Consider the following 26,376-nt stretch of genomic DNA (forward strand, 5'->3'; position numbering starts at 1 on the left):
GGCTGGAAGGGAAGAAACTACGATTGGAAGGGAAAGAAAAGGGCGAATGGTAGAAATATGTAGTTTTATATTTGGGATTTAATATGCATCAGTTATTATTCATTCTCACATTTCACACCTATAGTTTTTTCATAAGATATGAGAGTATTTTTCATAAGGTGTAGAGTGGTGAATAGTAGTTGATAAGAAGAATTTTTCTTTATATATATATATCTAAATGACAGATGAGTGAAAATCTAACGCATTGGATATTCGCCTACAACTTGCCTGTTTAGAGAAGAATAGCTTGAGCTACATGTTTGCACCTATGCCTTAAGTGGGTTGCCCACCCATCCCTTATTAGGACAGGTGGATTGCTAGGACAGGACTTGTCCAGATGACCCGCCCTCCTCATTGGACGAGCAATCTCCCACACTTAAAAAAATAAAATGGAAGCTTTCTAGTTAGAAATACTTTACATTCTAGATTTTGCCATCTCCAGTAGGCTTTGCTAGCCGGGTACATGCACCTTGCTTGCCTGCCACCTCAGCTTGGGCCTCGCCCATCACAGGAGGGTAGTGAGGCTGGTGGGCGGACGAATTAGAGGTTAAAAATAAAAAGTTGGGGCGGGTGCTAAGTGGGGATCCCAACTTGCTCGCTCGCTATAACATATATAATAATATATATTGAAGATATTATTTTTTTTTTTATTTAAGTGAGATTTTAACTTCATAAAACGAGGTCATTCTGGATATTCATTAATTAGGTTCAAGAATATCCTCGCGTGACCCACTCTTTCTACTCTCTCTCAACTCAATCTGTCTCTCGACACCGTCCCAATCTCAGTCGTCGTAGTTTTTGTCATTACCATCTCTTTGAAACCTCGTTCTCTCCATTGTAAGTAGCTCAAACCCGAAATGATCAAAATCCTAAAGTAGTGTTGTAATTCCATGAAATTGGATTGTGGTATTTTGTTAAAGTCATTTAGATTTTGAGATTTTAGATTGAAACTCAAATCTAATTTAGGGATTCAATTTGAAACCCTAAATTAAATTAAGATTTAGGATTGGAGAAGATTTGAGAAAAATCAACATTTTGTTATATGTTGCTATTGTTCTTGACCAATGCTACAAAATTGACGGAATGATGCATAGATTGAAAATTACTAATGAGACGGTATGGTTAGATCAACTTGTGTTAAGGGATAAGAACACCCTTAAGAGGTTGTTTGATGGGTATGCCTCGTTTAAGAAAGTTCCATCATCCATCATTTTGCCTTTTACTAACGTCAGAAAACGAAAATGAGACATGAGGTTTGGTAATACATACGAACGAAAGAATAAGATGGAGTTTAGATAGTAAGTTGAGATGAGATAAGTTGAAATGAAAATAAAATAAAATATTATTTTTTTAATATTATTATTATTTCAAAATTTAAAAAAAATTAAATTATTTATTATATTTTAAGTGAAAATTTGAAAAAATTATAATGATAAAATGAGATAAAATAAAATACTTCTTGCATCCAAACGGAACCTAATTTAAACTGCTAATTGGATTTGAAAATATACTTGTTGGCAAAGTTACACCCATATGTAGTGTTTTGAAAATTTAGATTGATGAAGATAAATGTTGTCAAATATCTCGTCATCAAAGAGATAGCTTGTACTATTTTAGTCATCCCTATTTCTAGGGTAACCCTAGAGTCCATATTTAGTATAGGAGGATGCATATTAGATCTATTTAGGAGTTCATTGTCTCCTACAATTTTGATTTGCATTCAAAACTAGATTAGAGGAAAGCCGATTGAGATTCGAAAGATGGTGAAAGAATCGACTTGCATTTTCTTCCCTTCATTTTCTGGAAAAAAAAAAAAAAAAAGGAATTTCATTTCATTTGTTTGCACTCCTCTCAACTCACATCCGCCATCCTCTACACCCCCTCGTATACAACACGTACAGCTTCGCAACCTATTTACAAAGTCTCATGTTGTCAAATTTGCAAATACAAATGAATTTCAAAATACAACCTTAAACCAAAACCCATCGCAAGCAACAGCAAAGAAAAGAAAGGATGTAGAACTCGCACATCCAATCCCAAAAGCTTCAATATCATCTGGAGGAACATATATATATATATATAGCCTGTTAGATGAGCATAGTCCCCATATGTAACAATATAACAATCTGATCTATGTTGGAAAAGTGAAGTTTAAGGGTCCGTTTGGAAACACACTGTTCTCAAGTACTCATATATTTTCTTTCTAAACATCACTGAAACACAAAACACATTCAATTTAAAATTTTCAACTTTATCTCTAATCATTTCTTAATCATTACAACTTTCCCAAATAAAACACAACTATACTACTTTTTAGCTTGGTTTATTCCAAGAGGATAGGAGGTAATGGGAGCGATAGAATGTTGTGAAAACCTTTAGGGAGTAAAAAATGTTGTGTTAAATCTTTCTTCAAGGTGCTGACAAATTATCAACCCCTTGCGTTTCCATGGAAGGGTATTTGGAGAGTTCATGTGCCTCCCAAAGTTGCTTTTTTTTACTTGGACTAGGAAAGATTTTGACGGCTGACAACTTGAGGAAACGGGGATGATCGTAATGGAGTGGTGTTATGTGTAAGAACAATGGCAAATTGATTGACCATCTTTTTCTACATTGCGAGGTGGCAAGAGAGTTATGGGATGGCCTACTTAGTAGGGCCGGGCTGTCTTGGGTTATGCCCAAGAGTGTGGCGGAGCTCTTAGCATGCTGGAATAGGCATCATCAGAGTCCTCAACTGGCTGCGACGTGGAGGATGGCTCCTTTGTGCTTATTGTGGTGTATTTGGATGGAAAGAAATGAGAGATACTTCAACAAGAAGGAGAGAGCTAGGGGGAATTATGGAATTTTTTTGTACTTTCTTTGATTCAATGGCTTTCTGCTATAGTTTTATAGGGAGAGAGTGTTCATGAGTTTTTGCTTTCTTTTCAGCTTTCCAGTAAAAATGAGCATGCATCAACAATCCCCCTCTAAGAAGACAATACCAGCGGGAGGAAGTATTGTTTTTTGTGTTTTGTTTGGGAAGTTGTAATATGATTAGATAAAAATTTTGAAAATTTTGAAATTGAAAAATGTTTGTGTTTTACTCATGTTTGAGAAGGAAATTATGAGAAATGTTGAAATGAGATAGTTTGTGTTCCCAAACAAAGGCTAAATACCCAAACAAAAAAATAAGAAAAATTCTACTCATCATCCTCACACTACACACCACATAATTTTTTTTTTTCTCTTACTAAATGTATGGTGTATGGATGATGAGTAGAAGAAATCAATTAATTTAGAAAGACTAAAACAAAAAAAATAAAAAAAAAGTGTGGTGTATGGGTATGATGAGTAGCAACGCTCGAAAAATAAATGCATTGGGTTGAAAAACTCACCATATCTCTAGATCTATGGAACAACGGAAGACTTGAAGAGCCTCGGACAAAAAGGGCACCAATTGATGAGAACAATTGAGTGCTTCACGCACTATGGCATCTTCAATGCCTGTTTCAATTGTTCTAATGATGCTGGATGCATGCTACCAATGGCTGTATTAAAAGATTCTCCATGAAGAGTAGCACATGTTTGAAGATTTTCTCTGACTGAAGTCTCTAATGATATCTGATTTATTGGGTCAGAATACTTGATCTACAGAGGGAAGAACAAATCCATCAGGTAAAAAAAAAAAATCCACAATATAACTTTATTCATCTGAATTCAACACTTCCAGGTATGTCACCTGTCTTCTCCTTAGCTCTATACTCGGAATGCTTCCCTCACCATGGGACCTGCTGGAGCTCAGATTCTCACCACTGCCATTCACAAGACTAGGAAATAAAGGCAAAGGATACAAATCAATTCTAGAATGACCACTACTTATCTCGATAACAACATACCTGGACTCTTCCTCAGCCAAGTCATCGTTTCCACTCAAAATTACAGTTGTACATACACTGCATGAATAAAAAGTATCATTACAAGGCTCCTAATTTACCAAATACTCAGATTGCAAATGATTTTAAGAAATACTTGGATGAACCCATACGTCAGAATCTGATCAAGCATATCGAGGACTTGAGGCAGTCTCAACGTGAGAATTATCGAAAGGGCTAAGCCAAATGCCTTCTTTTGTAGGGAAGATACATTGTCTACCTGTGACCAAATGAAAAAATATATATAATAAACAAATGAAGCAAGAACTCAAAGCAGTCAGATAAGCTTGAGCTATTGTGTTATATTCATTTGATTAAAATCATTCTATTATAAACATTTTCCAATTCCAAGCATGTTGCCATGAGACAGACCTCAGAAATTCCCAAAAAGCGGACAGTGCCTTAGATAATCTTGAAATTACTGTACTTTTTTATGTACATGAATGAAATGTGGTACTTTTAGTTCTTAAAAATTATCCTCCTAAAGTCAAATTAGAGCAGGACGATATCATATAAGTTGAAAAGTATTATCTTTCCCCGTAAGGTCTAAGTAACTAAGTTAACTGTACTTAGCAGGAAAAAAAGGTGAAAGTTACAGTTATGTTGCAGTAAGTTTTCTTACTTCCCTTGGTTTGGGAAGTTGAAAAGTTCATCTTTCCCCATCAGGTCTAAGTTAACTGTACTTATCAGGGAAAAAAAAAAGTGAGTTTTCTTACTGTATCAAATGTTGCAGTAAGTTTTCTTACTTCCCAAACCAAGGGAAGTTAGAAAATAAAATCATGGATTAATTACACTTTACCCCCTTGAACTTTCAGGCAATTCACAATGTGCCTCCGAAACTAATAATTGCATTAAAGTGGACTCTCGAACTTTCAAAACTTCCCAATCCCCCCCTTCCGTCTACCATCAGCATCAAATCTAACGAAAATTCACTGCAAAGATGTAATTTTCATCTAATTTACTATCATTAACCATATAAAATATAAAATAATATATGCTGTCAATTAATAATAAATCATTAATCATTATCCATATATAAAATTATTTTATACCTAAGTTGCAAGCAAGTATGAATAATCTATGTACACAATAAAATTATTTGATATTCATTAACCATATATAAATTAATAATTTTTTTTAATGATTTATGATTAATTGATAGCATATATTATTTTATATTTGATATGGTCAATTATAATAAATTAAATAAAAATTAAATCTTTGTAGTGAATGTTATGCACGTGAGCAGCACATGCATTGAATTTCCATTAGATTTAACGCTGATGGTAGACAGAAGGGAGAGATTAGGAAGTTTTGAAAGTTCGAGGGTCCACTTTGATGCAATTATTAGTTTTGGAGGCACATTGTGAATTGAGTGAAAGTTCGAGTGGGCAAAATGTAATTAACCCTAAAATCATATATCTATCTATACTCAGTATAGGTATAGCAATGCAACCTAGGTAGCAAACAAACACTTCAACCATCACCAAAAGTATCCTCATAATGGAAACACAAGCTGTACTGACCTTGTCAAGCCAGACATCAACCAGACAAAGAAGTATATTGTCTTTGATTGGAATACCCGCCTTCTGGAGCAGTAAAAAAGTTGATTGTTCTGATGTTAACTGGGCAAGGTAATTGGTATTCATCACCAAAAGCCTTGCCAGGATGGCAGCAGAAGATGCTTTAACAGCTGTCTTAGAAGGATCACGATCATCTCCTCCTCTCAAACATACAGTAATCAATTTCTAGCAACATTAAACAAAAGGTGCGAACTCTATAAGAAATTTATTGATCGAAATCAGCAGAATCACACAGGCATACAACCATACTTACTTGTAAAGTGCTGCTGATCAATGGAGGCACTTCTGCAGGGAAACACTGCAAAGTAACATAAACAAATAAAAAAGAGATTTGTTGAACAATTATTATCAATTAATGCTATAACAGTTCTAAAGCCTCAAAGCTACAATGAGCACATGTTACGAACTTGGGAAAACGAATCAAATACATTTTGTTTTCTATAGTGCAATTCCTTTAATGTATCATAAAATGGAACCATTACCACATATTCTACTGAAAGTGAATAAAACATCATTCCATTAAATCCTAAAAAGCTAGGATGCACAAATATCGGCAAGGGGTTTGGATCCAGTAGAACCTTAGAAAAATTAGGATTTGATATGACAGGGACATGTTAATTAATTATAATATACTTTTTATGTTTGAAGGAAAGGAATGAACGGTGTTTTAACGAGGAGCGTACTTTGGAGCAACTTTGGAATTTCTTTGTGCGCTCTTTTCTATTTTGGTTTTCTGCTTTAGTGATTAACGGATCTTCCGTTCATGATTTTCTGATGTTGCTTTCCGTTTCCTAGAGAATGTACTTGGGTGTTTTTTTTTTTATACTTCATGTGTACATGGGCTTCGCCTATACATTCGTTTCTATAAAAACTTCTTCTTACTTATATAAAAAAAAAAATGTTTGAAGGAAAAATAAGAATCAAAAGGTTTAAAAGAAACACTAATTATGTTTTTTTTTTATAGGTAAGAAACACTAATTATGTTATAACTTACCCTTTATATATTAAAAAAAATTGTTTCCTTCAAACTGTCAGGCTGCATGGTAAGTTTATTAGAGGTAAAGGAAAGAGGTAGTATTTTAAGGGACAGAGTTCATCAATCATCTTGCAATACAAAACAAAAGAATATCAATGCCTTTCACACTACCTACAACCCGAAAAATCTACTTGCAAATATTAAATTAATGTACCTGTATTAGAGTATCAATGACTGGAAGAGTTGAAAGAATCCCTCTGTCATTGACATTTCCAACAATCAGATCAAGAATTCTAGCTACACTAGAAGCATGCATCTGTAGAAACTCAGTTCCACCCAAAATAATGTAATCCTCAATTACGGTGACAGCAACCTGAAAAAAACAAGGTTAAAAACAATACAAACAACAGATTTTTAATTTTAAAAGTACAATACAAACAAGAATATAAAAGGACACTAAAACTCTAACAAGCAGTTCAAAAGATGAAAAAGACAAAATCAACAACCAAGTACAAAAATCCCAGCGTACGTACTTGAAATTAGTGATACCTAGTCTTGGAGCCAAGAAGCAATAAAGCAACAGAAAAGGAGCACAAAAAGTGATACTGGTGGTCAACAAAGAGAAGCCTCTACATTAAACGAACAAAAATTATGATACTTCTTCTTCTCTCTCTCTCTGAACAAATTACATAGCTAGGCAATACCCGACTTTTTGACAAACCAGTTTTTTTTTTTTTTGGATGTCGGGGAACCTCTCCAAGTCAAGGGCCTTTTGGACCCACCCTGCAGAGTAAATTCCGGTCTCGTGCACCGCACCCTCGGAAGTTTCCCTACACAGAACTAGTTAAATCGCTGGCTTTTGACCAGAGTGTGTGGCCCCAAAGGATTGTTTGCACCCATGAGGTGTTGAACCTTAGACCTTGAAATGGAGTGATACCCCAAGACCAAGGCGTTCACCACTTTGGAAGTAGGTATATGCCCTCATATCTATAAACAAACCTGGATTTCTCACCCAAATCAACTAGTCAGTTGTACCAGCTCCCTTAAATCACATCTCCATCCTAGTTTGAACATTTATTCATGCAATGGATTTGTTGCATCACCATGCCTTTATTGTTTGACAGGTTACAGTTCAAAGTTGAAACCAGAGTTGTTGAAAGTGTTAGGAATGCTAAAGCACAAAACACTGCCTGGAGCCTAAGCATACAGTGGCAGCACGTGCCTAATTGAAGTAAACGCAGATTTCTTTTGAAGAACATATAATAACAAAGTATTCCAAAAATACAATAAAAAAAGGTTGAAAAAGCAATAGAGTAATATATTTGGCCTATTAACTTGATTTGTTAGAGTATCATGCAACATGACAATCAAGATCAACTAAGTACATACAATTTAAACATAACATTTTATGCAGTTCTCTTGTGCTTTAGAACATCAGAGTACCATTATATTAGATAGCCATTATAACAAAAAAGTACACGCTTGAGTCAGAATATACCCAAAAGGCAATGAACAAAGATGCGCAAGAATTGTTTTTTTTTACAAGTAAAAAATTATATATATCAAAAGGAGAAACCAAGTACACTGAATGTATAAGATGCACAAGAATTGTAGGTATTGACTCTATGCTAATATAAGCTATACAATGCAATCCTTAAGTAATAATATCCTATCATTAAGTATAGGGCCATTATCATTGCCATCTAAAGATTTGTAACCCTCATTATCTTCCCTATCTACTTCTTCTAAATTAATGGTCTATACAAGTAGTAATAGTTAATACACACTCACACGCACGCGCACATTTGCAAAAAACTGCAAAAGCATGCTTTTTGAGCTCTGCTCCCTAAAATAGCACCAAAAGCATTCTTAAAGTGTTCTTTTGTAAATGCACTTAGCTTTTGGTAAATGAAGCACTCCGGCCTTGATGCTTAGAGCTCAAGCACACTTTTACTAATATTGCTTGAAACAAGAAATATATTGTAAGACCGTAGATTGAGTATTGGAAGGTGGTTAATGGGATCCCACATTACTTAGGAGAGAGAAGTTCTTTCCCTTTATAATGATTCTTAGGCCTCCTTTGTTTTCACAACCATTCTCATCTCATCTCATCTAATCATTACAACTTTCCCAAATTTCCACACAAAATAAAATAAATAATTAAACTTTTTCAAATCTCAAAACAAAAATAATATTAAAAAAAATATATTCTAACAATATTTTACTCAACTTTCAATTCTTATCTCAACTCATCTCATCTCATCTACGAAAACAAACGAGGCCTAAGAGACTCCAATTGAGACCTTGACTAGTCCTTTTGAAGTATAAGCCCAAATGTGACTTGGGCTTCCATTGGGCTGTTACATATAATAAATATAAAAGAGGGCAAAATCACACAGAAATTCTAATCCACCAGGGAGTAGTATGTGTAAATGACGAATATAACAGCACACCATAGAGGATATCATGCTATCAGACATCCACTGGGTCCAACCTGCAAGTGATCAAAACTTCTTTCCATGATTTCCACAAGATATGGGAAACATGCCAATAGTTGAGGCACCAATGAAGGGGCATAGGAAAGTGTGGCTTCCCATAACTGCACAAAAACAACTGATTGAACTTAGCATGATATGCTACAATGGAATGATAGCCAGTTAAATAACTAAGATCAACTGTCAGACTAACCAGCATGCTGTCCTCTAGAAGTTCATCGGGGCTATTTACATCAATTCCCTTCTGCAAAATGGGCAGTAGCATGTTGTAGCAAACAGGTGATTGACCACCAAGAGCAACCACAAAGTTCCGCAAAGCAATAAGAAGCTGAATCAGTAGCAAGCTTTCACCAGAAGATTCCTCCCAAACCTTTTTGAAATAAGGAAAGAAAAAAAGTGAAGTCTAATAAGTGCAGAGCCCATTAATTTCAAATGAAACCAAAGTTTAATATGATGAAAAAGGTTACCAACCCATTGCTTAAATTTAGTATGACAAACTCAATAATTCAACATCTTGATTGAGATACAATAGGGAATAGTGAACCCAGCCAGAAACTCGGAATCATAACCCTTATATCTGTCATTAAGTGTGTAGTTCGAGCATTAAGTGACTAAAGACATAAAAGTGACAATACCTTTTGAAAAAATTGAACCAAGTTGTCTGCAAATGGAATGACTCCACTAACATGCGCAATAAGAACAGAAATCAAATTCAAAACTTGAACCTGAAATAAATGGAAGGATAACAAGAGTGTCAGTTGGATCACCAGGAAAACATCATCAAAATTCGAGTTTCAAATTTCAATAATTTTAATAATTGTTTATAAGTTTTGAATATAAATAGTATAGTATCCCAAAGTCAATTTTGCCCTTGCAAAACCTTAACCACTGTTTGATATGAAAATTCAAAGATTTGTAAAACATTTGGACAGGAGCACTGCTCTGCAAACACGCAGATATCTGCATTCTTGTATCAAAGAAAATAAAATTATTGAACACCCAAATCTTCATTTCACCACTTTAAACAAGGAGGACATGATCAAATTATGCAGAAGGTCAATAAAAAAAGAAGGGAAACATCATTAATCTCAATGTACAAAGGGTCTTGCAGTGCTACGCACAAAAGTGATACAAAATCCCTGTTTTACCTTTGAGTCAAACTCCTGAACTTCTTCAACCAACTTAAAGCACGAAACCCAACATACTGGAAGAAGATCAATAAATTCTCGTTCTGAAAAGTTTGCATCTTCAACATGTAAGCACAAAGATCGACAGGCTGCCAGCTTTACAAGGAATGCAGAACTTCAATAGGTGAAAGAGGATATAAAGATACAGATTCAGGAGGCAGGAATATGTCGCAACCATTCAGAAAGAGCAGGAGAGTTAATGCACACAAGAAAATGAACCAATGGGGCATACCCTGACAGAGAGGTTTTTGTCTTGAAACAATTTGATCAAAGCACAGTATACTGGTCTTTTTGTGTCATCTTTAATCTGTCAAAAGTGCAAAAATCAGAAACCCATCATCAAATACTCTCTCTCAAATTATTTTTTGAAGTATCAAAGACTCAATTTAAATTGTGATTCAAGTATGCAAAAAGAAAAGAAAAAAAAAAAAAAACAGAGAGAGAAGAAAAAGGCCGTCAAAACCAAAAAAAGCACTATTTGCTATCATAGGATTGAATCCTATGAATTTCCACGACAAATCTCAATTCAGCTGGATAGAGCATCATAGTTTCATTGACCATTGCAAGAGTCAAAAAAAGGAGCATCTTAGTATCCAATGGCACCATAAGAGAACCTTGTCTCTCACTTCTGGCATATCTTACGGGAGGAACAGGCTTAGAACTTCAACCCAGGGCACGAGTATCCTTGCAGAGGACACATACTAGTAATTGATGTAACAGATCAAAAAATTGAGAGTCTAATGTTTATCAGGACTCTTCCAATTTTTTCCCTTCTTATCAATTACTTTTTTCTACCTCGGTTTCATCACTTGGAGAAACATATTTATTTTCCACCTGGATAATGATAATAATAATAATAATAATAATAATAATAATCATCATCATCATTTTATTATTATTAAGGATAGAATGGGCAGTATATTAGTATATTATTATTATTATTGTTGTTGCTGTTGCTGTTGCTGCTGCTGTTGTTGTTGTTTCTAACATAGAAGTTAGAAACAACCGCCTCGGACTCTACAAGGAGGTCAATATGGCATCTTTGTATGTTTCACAGACTATTTTGTGTTGCATCACCACATAGAGGGGAATCCTATGCAAGCACGAACCCTCTTGACAACATTGCAAGTGTAAAAATCACTACTACTAATGCACTACACAGCGTAGAAATTATACTACCTCAGAAACCCACTGTCCCAATATAAGCGCAACTTTCCGATGGATGATATACATATTTGGATGATCATTTGAGAGTTCTAGGGATAATGCTCCATTATACCTGCAAAACGATAGTTTCAGGGAAAAAGTCACAAGTCCATGATTTCCAAATAGACAATAAAAGTGTGACTAAATGAAAGAGCCTATTTGGTAATGTGATTACAATGCTATCTAATAACCTCATAGTACGGAAACAGATACTATAAAAACAGCAATCAATCTTACAATCAGAAGATACTGACCAAACCTCTTAAATGAAAATATAATCTTCTTCCTTTTACAAATGGTAAATAGTAAAGCAATATGCAACTCCATAACAGGAGTCACAGTAAACCATACCACCAAGTTTTAATACTTCCGAACCACATTTTGTTCTATTTAAGTTACACTGGCAGCTAGAAGTGCCTCCACAAAATCTTCCTCCTGCTTCCAGTCATTATTGCATCAACTGAAGTACAGCAAGAAACATGGTACCAAGTGATCACAGACAGAAGTCATTTTATTTTATTTTTATTAGCACCGGGTGTTTGGGAACAGCGTCCCGACTAATTCCAGGGGTGCACAGGCCCTCGACAAGTAGTTTTCCGCAAGTGCACCTCGAATAATTCAATAGAAAAATCCTCCAGTCCAATGGCCCCTAAAGATTGTTTGCACCCAATGGGATTCGAACCTTGGACCTTGGAAGGAGCATAAAGAAGTCATTTTTTAAGTAAAGAGAGATTTTATTCATACTACCAGAAAAATGGGCGAAGCCCAAACGCAAAGAACGCATGCACGAGAAAACACCTAGTTAGAGCTAGAAATATATACAAGGAAATCGAGGAAACTGATCCCATTAAAGGCTAATCCAATAACCCATAGAAACAAAGTATTAAATAAGAGAATTCTATGTTGTTCCAGGGCACAAACAACAGTCATTTGAAATGCTGCATCAGTTAAAATAACTTCAAAGTTTGGATAGGTTATGCAAGATATAATAATTGCCAAACACCATATATATAGCGGGGAGTGGACACACCAATCTTTGAAGCTCAGGTAGTTTGAGAGCTCATAATAAACATAAGCAGCAGCACCATAAGTAGCATCCTTTAGAAGCAACCCTGGCGTGATCTCAGTCACCGAAGTCGGACAACCCTTCATTGCCTCTTGAAGAAGGGAAACCACAACAGGACCAAGTAGCTAAAGCCAAAAATAAAGATCACAAGAGCGCTCATACTTCTTATCCAAAATAATTGAAGTGCTTAAGCCCTAAAAAATAACACAAGATGTTATAGAAGGTAATTTGAAAAAAAAAAAAGAATGCCACCTACTTGGCTATGTTTTTCAAACAATACAATGTATAAAGCTTCAGCACACGGCCTCAATTTTTCAGTCCACTGAACCATATCCTGCTCATGATGAAAAGATTCAGGGTTCTGGTACAACTCCTCCAAATCACTTGCATTCAGAACGAAGTACCTATCGAGTCGTCAATACACAGTTTTTGAGCAACAGTTATCTGAAAAGCACACACAAATAACCAGAGGGACCCAAATATTTTATACTTTTTTCTGCATAAAATTCTTGTGGAATAATAGCACCCAAAACTTACCACCAGACGACAAATCCTAGTACAGTTATTTATTTAAAAATTAATTCACCATACCACTATGATTACAATCAAATGGGTGCACCAATCAAATGGGTGCACTAGCTCACTACGTGCATTTCAGAAGCCATACAACTTGTCTTCCAAAGATTTTTTTTCAATAGATAAATGCTTGATCTTTGGTGGAATAATTGAGTCATGACATCAAGCAGTATGGCTTGTTTAAAATGCATTTTCTCCCCCTATAAGGCCCCTTCCTTTCTGTGCTCAACGGCCCAAAAATGGATAGGAATTTATCAAGCAAAATACTCTGTAGGCAAACCAATATGTCAGTCAGAGATCAGTGTGAATACCTTCTTATCAACACATTACATAGAAGAACTATCCCTTCATCAGGCAAAATTGAAGTCAAAACACCACCAACAGCATTCGAAATGTTTTTCTTGATCTGTTCTTGTGTAATCCCATTTTCATCCATTACCCGACCAGTGAGACTACGCTTGTATTCTTTACATTCCAGTACACACTTCACCATCACCATACATTGAATCAAGAACTGCTCAAATGACAACAAATCTGGCCCAGGCTCTGTTATCTTGTTTAAGCAGAACTCCATAACAGGAAGGAGCACGCATTTATCCCCAAATGAAAAAGGATGCCTTCCCTGTAGTACTACTAAGACCTTCATCAATTTAGTGCATGCCCTCTTTGTGAAGTCCCAAAATTTAGGATGCATCTTCTGAAAAGATGAATCTGCAAAATAAAGAACATATGTAACAAAAAAATATAAGAAAAAAAAATTGCAATCACCCAAGAGGGGGGGGATTGAGATGGATTTAGTTTTCTTTCTCAAAAGGTTTGGAAACAAGATGGCCAAAAATTATGAGGGAAAAATGAAACTTCCCCTTGAAATGAAATGGCAAGATTTCATCCACGGCATATATAATACACTGCTTGTGTGCAGCCGTACACATCAGACCCATAACTTTCCCTCGACCCTTGTTTTTTGGGATGGGCAAAGATGCCAAAACCATTTGGTACAGGTCATTTACAGGTCACATCCTACGTCATTGAACAGTTCTTAATGACTGAACGAGGGAATTGTACAAACCACAAATGAACTCAAATGCTATATCGAACTTTCAGGCATCATTTCATGCAAGGCCAAAACTGAAAAACTTTTTTAAAGTAAAGATGCTTAATACTCCATAGCGGGTAGTATTTTAATATGCTGGATACTAATTCATATTTCAATTCATTTTTTTATAAGTAAATGAAGATTTTATTAAAAGCTGAATACTAATTCATAAACAATTATGGAAGTTCATGGGTGACTTATAAAAAATGACAGCGATTAATTGTAGCTTTTAATAATTCAATTGTTCATATTTAAGATCAGTACACATCTTGGGAGAAGTTCAGACGACAAAGAGCTAAAGATCCATGTATAAGTGAGAGAGAGCTTATTAAGCTCCGGACAGGCCAAATGTAGTGGCATACATGAAAGTAGATCCCTTTTTATTCGATAAGTAACATACAATAAAGTATATCTAGTTTGCTAAACCTTTATCATTCATTCTCCCAAGTGCTCGTCTCCATTATCATTAAGTCCAAGAAGATTAATCATAAAGGGCAATCAACCCTAATTTGAGATGTCATATTTACACCAAATTAGAAAGATCAATATGCCGAATATAAAAGTAAGGGTCTCTGTAAGTATGCAAAGTTATTATTAGTTATGTGAGGCATAAATCAATTGCTAATCATGGTAACATGTAAAGAAGGCGGGGGGGGGGGGGGGGGGGGGGGGGGGGTGGGTGGGTTGGGGGGTGTGTGTGAGAGAGAGAGAGAGAGAGAGATCTCACAGTATGGAAGAAAGGACTGAATCGCATTCAAGAGAACAGGGAGACTCCTTGACTGCCGGACTTCCTAAAGATAGAGCTAAGTCAGTAAAAACACTCCCTTTACTTCATCGGGAAAAGAAGGTGCAGGGTAGGTGCACCAAATCCTGAAACAAAAAATAAGTAAATAAAATTCGCAAGGGAAATATAACCTACCTGTACACATTTTGCATCACTTGGAAACCCTGAAATTATAAGCTGTCGTATAGTCTTTAAGCACAACAACCACCTCTCGCATATTAGATAAAGTTCATCATGATAATGGTTTGGATCAGTCGAATTATAGCTTTGAGAGAGGGTAGAGAAACCATTTAATATGGTCTGCACATCTCTCTGCCAAACATGCCAGCTATAATCAAAGAAATGGGTTGATATCTGTAAAACAAAGTACATAAGCATGATCAGCCCCCAAAAATACATGGTTATGTAGATTTCATTTCTATATGGTTATGAAAGAGTAATTACTTGTCCTTCTATTACCGTAGAATAGGTGCATAAACTGAGCTACACAATGAAACTTTTTTGGCTTCCGTGGGGGAGAAATCTTATGATAATGGAAAACAGAAAAAGAGTCTGCAGTATTAAGAAAGTACAGCACCCTATACCTCTGCAAAGGTCTTTTGGTCTGAAGTAAGACGTTTACTGGACAATTCCTTCAAGGTACGAAAAATAGTCATAAAAATCCGGTGGGAAGTAAGAACATCTGCTGATTGAAGCTGATGTGCCAAAACAGAAAAGAGCTCTGGCCTGGATAAGTTATTGAATTGACAGATCAGAACAGATGGTCAGCTTCCAGAGGGAACATTCAAAATAACTGATGGGAAGATAATGTGCATATCAACAACTATAATAGCCATCAACTATGCTTAAGCAAAAATTTAACACACATTGCTCCAGCTGACCACAGAGGAAAAAGAAAATACCGATAGAAAAACAGCACCTTTATATAAGAACCAAAATAAGACAAGTTTTCACTTTTGGATGAAGCTAAAGTTCATTCCATGCAGTTTGGATCATGGTCAACTTACCACCCTGTGATTTGGAAACAGTTATTCTGCTCCCATGAAGTTTATTTGGTTATGTTTTATTGTGGGAATAGATGGATCATGCACATGAAAGGCACAGTTTCAGGAGGCACAACTGGAATAGCTATCATAATGAGAAAATGTAAACAGAAATAACTCGGGATAACTAGGTTACACTTTCTAAACAAGACACAATAATTATAAGTGAGCCAGAATGCAATGAGGCAAACTGTCAAATCCTTATTTATCTTTTTTCCAACGTAAGGAAAGACGTCACTACTTACTACTCATAAGATATCTGTCCTGATGATTAATTTATCTTACAAGAGGTTAAAAGGTTTTCCACCCAAGAATGCATCCCTAAAAACATATGCTCATCCCAGCCATGCATCTGTCTTGGCTACACACAAGTCTTCAAGACCAGGCTCTTACACTTTAGGAAAGTACAAATAACCGTGCTTGGGAATTTCATAAACATTCTATGTTTTTTTTTTTTTTCTATGACAGGAGAACCACCCCACGGCAGAGCCCTTAGGACTCACCTATGGAACCTAAACCCCTGGGGAGACTAGCACAACAACCCACCGCCATGGCCTCCCACTTAAATCACAATTTGATCCCAAGGGGAATTGAACCTGTGACATGGGGCTCAAGCACACAAGTTCGCCCTTACCATTTGGGCTACCCACGGATGGGTTCATAAACATTCTATGTTAAAGCAGCCTTTATAATTCCAAAAAATTTGAGAATATTAAAGGAGAAATAGGTCAAAATATGTACCATTCTTTGGGGTAATCAATACGAGCAATTTTGGATATGAGCACAGCCAACATTAGAGCAATCTGTGTAGGGACAAACATGGTAAGTACAGGGAATTAGTAAATCTAATCACAAATAGAAAAGATTGCTGAGGCATTTTAGTGTGTGTGGGTGTGTGGGTGTGTGGGTGTGGGTGTGGGTGAGAGAGAGAGAGAATATTTATCTTCGACATCAAGTGTACTAGAGATAATATGAAGAAGGATCTTAATTTCTCAAACTACTGATTGGCAAAGTCATTATCATAGTCATGTAATAAGGCTCTTTTGGGCGTCCCACAAGGATTTAATTGCCCCCATTTGTTTCGCATTGGATTCTATGTGTTGAGTTTATCAACTTCAATGGACCACTTCTACAATGGTAGCCAGTGACTTTTTTTTTTTTTATAATAATCAAAGATTGTATTAAAGAACACAAAAGTTGTGGCACATGTACAAAGAACGCTTACAAGATGAACACCTAATAAGAAGTATAAATATATATATATTTATAAGAAAAGCATGAGAACTCAACCCATTAATATCATAACAGTCGTTTAAAGAAACAAGGAGTGACGAAGAAAGTTTTAAGCTCCTCTTGTCTACACATAATAATCAAAATTCTATAGTTGATTCCCTCCATATACACTATAATAGACATAGGGACTTCTTCAACAATGCTGCAATTTATGGGTTGCCGTATAACCCTTTCCAACTGACAAAAAGATCTACCAACCTCCTTGGCATAACCCAAACCAGCCCAACTCTACCAAAAAACTAGTTCCACGAGGCTTTGGCAGTCACACAGTGGTCTACTGATTCTCTGCTCTTTTTGCACATACACTACAAATACGTCACAATCAGCAGTAAGCGCACTTAAGTGCATAAGCCACCTAGAGCCTAGGCACAAGCGCGCGCCTGAGCTAAGAAAAGCGCGCATTTTTTAAAAATGATCAAATAAAATAAAAAAAGGCAATATAATAATACATATAGCATATTAATTCTTATTACAGTATTATGCAAAATGACAACTAAGTGATCAACTAATTATATAAAATCCAAACATAAAAATTTATATACTTCTTGGGGCTTACAAAATATACACAACCATGATATTTGATAGCCATAACCAAAATAAAGTACAGTTGAATAAAAAATTCAAATGCAAAATGACAACTAAGTGATCAACTAATTATATAAAATCCAAACATAAAAATTTATATACTTCTCGGGCTTACAAAATATACACAACCATGATATTTGATAGCCATAACCAAAATAAAGTATATAGTTGAATAAAAAATTCAAAATACATCTAAAAGACAATGCCCAAAACAACACAAAAAATGTTGGAGTATACTAGAAATTTATACAAGGCAATCCTAGAGTATATGATCATCTGGACTATTTTATTAACCCATTTGTTAGAAATCTATTACTTTTGGTGTCGGGCTAGAGAGTTACGTGCTTAAGGATTGAAGAAACTTATTTTTTCACTAAATGTAACAAAGCACACTTTTTGTGCTTCAAGCTCACCACTAAAAGTGCAAAAAAGCATGCTTAAATAGCACTTTTCGAAATGTGCTTCTCTTTTTTTTTTGATAAGTAAGAAAAATATATTACTCAAAGAATAGGCCTAGCCCAGTATGTACAATGGAGAACCCTGACTAAGAGGGTGCCAGAGAGACAAGAAAATCATGAAGGGCCATGCCATTGAAGTCAACAGCAATAGCCCAAATACAAAGAGTGCTACAAAATGATGCTAGCAGTTCCTCTAGCGATCTCTCCTTGTCTTCAAACGTCCGCGCATTACGTTCCTGCCATAAACACCACATGATACACATTGGAATCATCTTCCAAACCCTTTTAATCTGATGTATACCTCCAATGTTTGGCCAACTAGCCAGCACTGCCACCACTTTCTCCGGCATGACCCACGCCAACTCTACCCTACTAAGTACCTCATACCATAAAGCCTGTGCAATCTCACAATGCAACAAAAGATGATCTATCGACTCACCCCCACCCTGCACATACAACACCAATCTACTATAATAACCCTCCGCTTCCTCAAATTATCAGTCGTGAGTATTTTACCCAATGATGCTGTCCACACGAAGAAAGCAGCTTTAGGGGGTGCCTTATTCCTCCAAAGCCTTCTCCACGGAAATAGAGAAATGGGCTCTTGGGAAAGAGCTTTATAAAAAGAACGAACCGAGAATACACCTTTTCCAATGGGTAGCCACCACAACCCATCTTCTTGTTGATTACTTGGCTTCACAGAATACAGAAGCCTGTAAAAATCTGCCAAGCTGTCCATCTCCCAATCCTGTAATGCCCTACTAAAGCTAATATTCTATTGAATTTGCCCACCCACCATCTCCATAACATCCGCCACTGAAGCTTCTTTAACACCAGCAATTTGAAATAGAGGAGGAAAACGATCTTGTAGAGCATTATCGCCACACCATATATCTTTCCATAATTTAATCCTAGAGCAGTCACCCAACTGAATATGGGTGTGTCAAAGAAAAACCTCCCAACCTCTTCTAATGTGTTTCCACAAGCCCACTCCATAAGATCCTCTAACTTCTTTTGTGCTCCAACACCCCCATGAATCACCATATTTGCACCTAATTACCTCTCTCCACAATGCGTCTGGTTCTTTACTATATCTCTACAACCATTTACCGAGTAACACTTTATTGAAGGTCCTCACATTTCTAATACCCAAACCACCGTGAGATATAGGGCGACATACTGTTTCCCACTTAACCAGGTGAAATTTGAACTCCTCCCCCAAACCTCCCCACAAAAAATTGCGTTGGAGTGTCTCAATTATGTGCGCCACATTTGCAAGTATAGGAAATAGTGAAAGGAAATAGATTGGTAAATTTGAGAGTGTACTCTTAATCAGTGTGAGCCTACCACCTTTCAACAAATACATTCTCTTCCAACTTGCTAATCTCTTCTCGATCTTCTCAATCACTGACTCCCATAAAGAGGGTGTCTGTGCTCTTGCCCCCAACGGAAGCCCCAAATACATCAACGGGAGAGAAGCTAACTTACAACCCAACGTGCTCACCAGTTGTCGTACATTTGGAACCTCACCAATCGGCACCAATTCGGATTTATCAAAATTCACTTTTAACCCGGAAACTGATTCGAAACACAAGACCGCCTTCAACGTACGCACCTGACTTTGATCTGGCTCGCAAAACACTAGAGTATCATTTGCAAACAATAAATGAGATATGTTAATGATCTCCCTATCTGGGGTTCCCACCGCAAAGCCCTCCATAAAGCCATTATTCGTCAAGGCCAAAATCATCCTGGCTAATCCTTCCATCACAACAACAAATAACAAAGGCGACAGCAGGTCGCCTTGTCTCAGACCTCGCGTACTATGGAAAAAACCTGCTGGACTGCCATTTATTAATATAGAGAATTTCGCCGTTGATATACACCAACGGATCCATGTTTTCCACCTCTCTCCAAACCCACATCTCCCGAGAAGGTAGAGAAGAAAATCCCAATTGACATGATCATACACATTCTCCATATCTAACTTGCAAATGATCCCTGTTGAGCCTGCCCTCATTTTGCTATCTAAGCATTCATTAGCAATAAGTGCCGCATCTAGGATTTGTCTACCTTTTACAAAAGCATTTTAAGGCTTGGTAATAATCTTCCCCACCACCTCACTTAGCCGATTTGCTAACACTTTGGAAATTATCTTGTAAACTCCACTTACCAGGCTAATGGGGCGGAATTCCTTAACCTCATTTGCCCCCACCTTCTTTGGGATCAATGCAAGGAATGTGGTATTTAGACTTTTCTCAAATTTACCAACTACAAAGAGTTCTTGAAACACCTTCATAATATCTTCCTTAATAATGTCCCAACAGTCTTGGAAGAAGCCCATAGAGAACCCATCCGGCCCTGGAGCTTTATCCTTAGCCATTCTCCTCACTACCTCAACGACCTCCTCTTCCTCAAAGGCCCTCTCTAATCGAGACACATCATTTAGACCAATGGAATCAAAAGCCAGGCCATCAAGAGACGACGGCCAACTTACGGGTTCAGTTAGGAGTTTGCTCATAGAAGCCAACTACATGGTCACGAATAACATGTTCTTCGCTGCACTCCACACCTTCAATTCTCAACATCTCAATGTTGTTGTTTCTCCTGTGGGAATTTGCTACACGATGGAAAAACTTCGTGCTTCGGTCTCCTTCTCTGAGCCACAATGCTCTTGACTTTTGCCTCCAAGAAGTCTCTTCAGATAAGATAATTCTCTCCATCTCCGCATCCAACAAAGTCTTCTGAGCTACTTCATCCTAGGTAAGGGATTTGGTTTCTTGGAGCCTCTCAAGTTCTTGTATCTCCCTTAACTTGCCTTTCTTGTTTTCTCCTAGATCACCAAAAAATTGCCTGTTCCACAGCTTCAAATCTTTTTTCAACATTCTCAATTTACCAGCCAAGATGAAACTAGGGGTACCTTGAAACTGATACGAGGACCACCACTGCCTTACTCTTTCAACAAAACCGTCAAATTTTAGCGACATGTTTTCAAATTTAAAGTACCTTTGCCCTCCTCGGATGCCACCACAATCAAGCAAAATAGGCCAGTGATCTGAGCCAATACGAGGCATGCGCTTTTGCCAGACATCTGGAAAATGACTTTCTCATTCTGGCGAAATTAAGAAACGAACCAACCTAGACCAACTTTGGTTATTAGCCCACGTGGCGAGGCCCCCGGCAAGAGGCAAATCTACCAAATTCAAGTCAGAGATGCATGCTGAGAATTCTACCATAGTTGGTCGTCCTCTTCTATTTCCGGATGACTCGCTTGGGAATCTAGTAATATTAAAATCGCCCCCTATACACCATGGGAGGTTCCACCAGCTGTGGACTCCGGCTAATTCTTCCCACAACAATACTCTATTACTGTCTATACTTGGGCCGTAGACACCTGCAAATGCCCACAAGAAGTTATCTGCAACACTCTTAAAAGAGCACGCTACTGCATACCTTCCTATGAAATCCTCCACTTTCTCCACCACTCTTCTATCCCACATTACCACTATACCTCCTGACGCCCCATTGGAAGCCAAATAAACCCAATCCACGTGTGCACAACTCCATAAGCTTCTCACAAGTCTCCTATCGATTAGCTTCAACTTGGTCTCTTGTAGACAAACAATATCCGCCTTCCACTCTCGAAGCAAATTTCTTATCTGACGACGTTTGTTAGCCTCATTGAGCCCGCGGACATTCCATGATACAATTTTGGGTTTCATGGAGACACAGTCAGCCCCTTCCCTTTCGATCTGCCCCTACTTGAACTACCCTCAATGTTCAACAACCACATCAACCTCTTGAGTTTCCGCTGTTTTTTTTAACCAAGTTTCCGATGTTGCTGGTGCCCCACCTCAATAGCCGTGAGCAAGGCCATGAACTGATCTTCATATCCTTCATATTCCAATCCCACAACTTTCTGAATTTCAGCAACCTTCCTAAAAACCCAATCTGAAACTCCAGTGTGCGTAGGGAACATAAAATTTAGCGGGATTGGTTCACCCTCCCTGTTGTCCATTGAGGTACCTCGAGTCTCTTCCACCACCGTAGAATCCACCAAGTCTACTATGGCCTAATCATTTTCATCATCAGAAGACACCCCGTCCTTTTCAGATAGTGATCCTTCTATTTCACAGTCAGTAAAAGCCCCGTACTTTTCGGTGTCCACAGAAATATGCGTAAAGGGGTTCGTCGGAGGCAGGGAGACCTCCTTTCCCTTCATTGGCACTGTTTGGCCCCCGCACGCCGGCGGCAACCCTCCCATACCTGTCGCAACGCCTGTCGCAGAATAACCCCCTGCCTGCCTAATATCCCACACCTGCAAACCGTCGTCGGAGATAGCAGCTGTCTTCATCGGCGATCTCTGAGTGTCGGCCGACATCCCGCCTGCGACGGCAAGTTGTGCGGCATCCCCCCCTGTGACGGCGAGTTGCACGGCGTGCGCTGCGCACCAGACGCACCAGCAGGCGAAGCCCTCGAGCTGTCTTCGCGAGGCTTTGGGTCTCTAGGCCACGACCCATCCGTAATTGAGCCATTGGGCTGAGACCCATTTTGGCCCACCACTTTCGGCCCAGTCACACGTCTCCACCTACGTTTACCTAAGTTGGGCTGGAAGGGTTGTTTCAACTCTCCAACAAGGCCCGGCCCCTGCAGCTCCTTCCCCCTACAAGTATTCCCATCCATATTTCGCCCAACCACCCTTCGTACATCCTCCAACTCTTTTAGTAAGCAAAACGCCTAACCCTTGGGGCTTTGCACTTAAGAGTGCTTTTGACAACACTGGTCACAACAAAATGAAGTTTCCTTAGATCATCCATGGTGAGAATCTTCTCTAAAGAGGATGTCCTAACAAAAAAAGAAATGTGCCTGCAGAGGTGCCTTAAACTACCAAATACTCCTCCAAGGAAAAGAGTCACTATCTTGAGGCATATGGATCTGATAGAAAAAAAGAACAGAGAACTTCCCTAGGGATCCAAAGAGACTTTTATGCACCTCCAAAGAGCATATATGTACAGCACCACATGTTGTCATTATTTATGCATATGCTTTGAACTTGATATGATAGTCCAAGTTGGCTTTCTAGATGGATTGATATTTGATTGTGTACATTAGCATATAAGTCAATACCTATAATTCTTGAGCTTCTTTGGTCATGGGCTTCATGGTATATTTTGATTCAACCATATATTTTGGTTGGAAAATTCGATACACCACACTATCATCCCACTTTCATCCCACTATGTAAGACGTGGCACATTTATCATCATTGGAGGATTTTTTAATCATCCAATGATGATAAATGTGCCACGTCATAATGGGATAAAAGTGGGATAGAAGTGTGGTATATAGCATTGCTCATTTTGATTTGATTCTGACCATCAAATATCATTGATGTTTATATTTAGTAAAGCACAAGGGAAGTATATAAATGTTAAGTTTATGTAATTAGTTAATTACTTGATTTTCACATTGCAGAATACTCTAACAAATTGAGTTGATACATAAAATAGCTTACCATCTTCTTTTAAACCTTTATATTGTATTTAAGGATTTTTTGTTATTATATATCATCTTTAAAAATGTGTGCTTTACTCCAATTAGGCATGCATTTACGTTTTGCACCTAGGCTCTAGACGATGCTTGGGCTTAAGTGCGCCTAACACTTTTACCTACGTTGAGAGCTCGATTGAACAAGAACAACTTTCAAACTCACAAACTTCCCTCAAAGAGAAGAGCACATGCTGACCAAATATATTAGGAGAAATTCGAACCCTTTACCCAGCCAGCTCCATGAGAAACTTTGAAATGGCTTCTCTATCATATTGGTCACACTGGTAGGAGCAAAAACAATGACAATAAATGTATAGGAGACTTGGTGAGAGCATTCTTGATCAAAATGATCCTACCACCTTTAGATAGATGCATCCTCTTCCAACTAGCCGATCGGTGCTCAATCTTCTGTGATACCCCATAGGGCCATTCTGAGTGAAAAGTATAGGTGGTATATTGGATCCCATATTGCTAGGGATGAAAAAATTCTTACTCTTAATAATGATTCCAATGGGGCTCCAATTTTACCATTAATCAGTTCTTTTGGAGTACAGATACGGATGTAGCTTGGGTCTTCCCTTAAGGTGTTACAAATAGTATTAGAGCTTATCCCAACTAGGAGTGTGGGACATGAGCCATGCCACCTATAATGGAATGACTCAATGAGGACATTGGGAATTTAAGAGGGAAGATTGTGATACCTCTTACAAAGCGAGGAGTATAGGTAGTGTATAAGCTCCCACATTGTTTGGGAGGTAAAAGTTCTTGCTCTTTATAATGATTCCAATGGGGCTCCAACTATACCATTGACTAGTCATTTTGGAGTATGGTGGCTTTGGCATTCCCTTGAAGCATTACATCTTCTCTATTATACCATCCCAAATACCTTGCATGCCAATATGCTACCTAAACTATCCACATTAGATATATTACCCATAGGAACTAACTCTAACTTGGCCAAATCCAGTTTTGACCTAAAAATCATTTTTTGATCGGTAAACAATATTTCATTAGGATAGGCAAGAGCCCAAGTACACGGGATAGTTTTGACCTGAAAATCATAAGCACTATTCATATGAACTTAAAATTGGTAGCATTCTAATAAATCATAAAAAAACTATTCATATAATAGATTATGGAAGGGGTACCGACCATTCAAGAAAAATGTACAACATATTCCATGAATCCATATGATTTCCATAAAACAACAAACATTGGCCTAAATGTTGTTTTAATCTAAGAAATACATTGTCATAGTCCCAATTATACACACAGACACACACACACACATACATATTTCAGAATATACCTAAAAACACGAAAAAAGCAGGAAATGTAGGCATGAGAATGAGAACTGGCACAACCTGATAATTCTCCTCTCTCAAGTGCGACAACAGTTTTTGTCTCAGGTGTATTTTCTCCTCGCTGCTGATTCCCCTGCATAGAAATGAATAGAAATCGTTTCCACATTACAATCCTTCCTACAGCAGAAAAGTACATGTTTCATACACAACTAAATAAATATAGCAGTAAGAGACACAAAGCAGCACCGTCATCATTACATTCCAGTGTATCAATTATGACTCTTCAAAAAACTATTTCTCAATTTCAGTCTTGGACGGCAAGCACATTTACACGTTTTCCACTGAAATAGACTTAACAAGAAACGTAAACAGATACACCGATCCTTGCATTCCACTACATCATATGGCACTTTTGAAGACAATCTATAAACAACAATTTCGGTGCCTACCGCAATAAGCATTGCTAGTACATGACCTTTCGACACTATTGCAGAAACCGTCGAAATATAACACTTTCAAAATGATGAAAATAGAAAATAAAAGATGGATGACTTACGAAGAATCGCGCTTATTCCTCCAGTACCGATTAACACTATTCTTGAAATACACCGAAGCCATCAACCGGATATCCACCTGAGATACTAAATCCTTTGCCATAATTACTTCCTGCATTTACATAGATAATACGAACGCGAATTTGAAACATTGAGCTTGGTCTTAACGAATTATAACGAAACAAAAACCATAAAAGAACCCTAGAACTGAAGATTGAAAGGGCTAAGAGTACCAAGAGACAAGAGCAGAAGCCAGGCCTGCTCTCTGACTGAGAGAGCGCCGCCTCGGCCGGTTTGCGGACGCTCTCTTCGCCGCTCATTGAATTAGCGAGCAACGAGTACATCGCCGGTACGTCAGAGGCCGAGAGCGCCATCGCTGTCCGTGCGAATCGAACCGGGTTGGAAAATGGTGATCCGAATCGAGTAACCTCGGAAACAATAGGAGAGGGTTTTGTTATGCTAATGTATCTAAAAAATGGCTTTATTAGAATATTGAGGTTTGCACAGGAAATCCAGAAGGGGAAAACGGCGATGGAAGTGTTATCTTCCAGGCCTAGAAACGGAAGTGAAAAAAGTGATTGGGACGCTCGTCGTCGTGGTGGTCATTTGCCGACTTTATATGCTGCTCCAAAGCTGGTCGCAAAGAAAGCCTTAACATCTGGCCAAAGTTCCA

General features: G+C 37.7%; 1 protein-coding gene across 2 annotated transcripts; it reads right to left on the reverse strand.

Annotated features, from left to right (window-relative positions):
• Positions 1-1,800: 1,800 nt before the first annotated feature.
• Positions 1,801-26,376, reverse strand: LOC121264612 (importin-11). Of its 2 annotated transcripts, none has more exons than XM_041167875.1 (24): positions 25,937-26,376; positions 25,706-25,815; positions 25,210-25,282; positions 16,701-16,762; positions 15,501-15,642; positions 15,052-15,270; positions 14,860-14,923; positions 13,348-13,747; positions 12,717-12,864; positions 12,425-12,585; positions 11,368-11,467; positions 10,421-10,495; positions 10,150-10,284; positions 9,637-9,726; positions 9,195-9,371; positions 9,001-9,105; positions 6,721-6,879; positions 5,784-5,828; positions 5,474-5,695; positions 4,061-4,167; positions 3,912-3,968; positions 3,755-3,842; positions 3,411-3,663; positions 1,801-2,094 (listed from the first exon to the last, which is right to left on the reverse strand). In XM_041167875.1, the coding sequence occupies exons 1-23, from the start codon at positions 26,075-26,077 to the stop codon at positions 3,502-3,504; spliced, it is 3,042 nt and encodes a 1,013-aa protein (XP_041023809.1). In that variant the 5' UTR covers positions 26,078-26,376; the 3' UTR covers positions 1,801-2,094; positions 3,411-3,501. The 2 variants fall into 2 exon arrangements, with proteins under 2 accessions (XP_041023809.1, XP_041023810.1); XM_041167876.1 differs by having other exon boundaries at positions 3,755-3,827; positions 25,937-26,375.

Source organism: Juglans microcarpa x Juglans regia, chromosome 5D, assembly GCF_004785595.1.
Source record: "Juglans microcarpa x Juglans regia isolate MS1-56 chromosome 5D, Jm3101_v1.0, whole genome shotgun sequence".
NCBI lineage: Eukaryota > Viridiplantae > Streptophyta > Magnoliopsida > Fagales > Juglandaceae > Juglans > Juglans microcarpa x Juglans regia.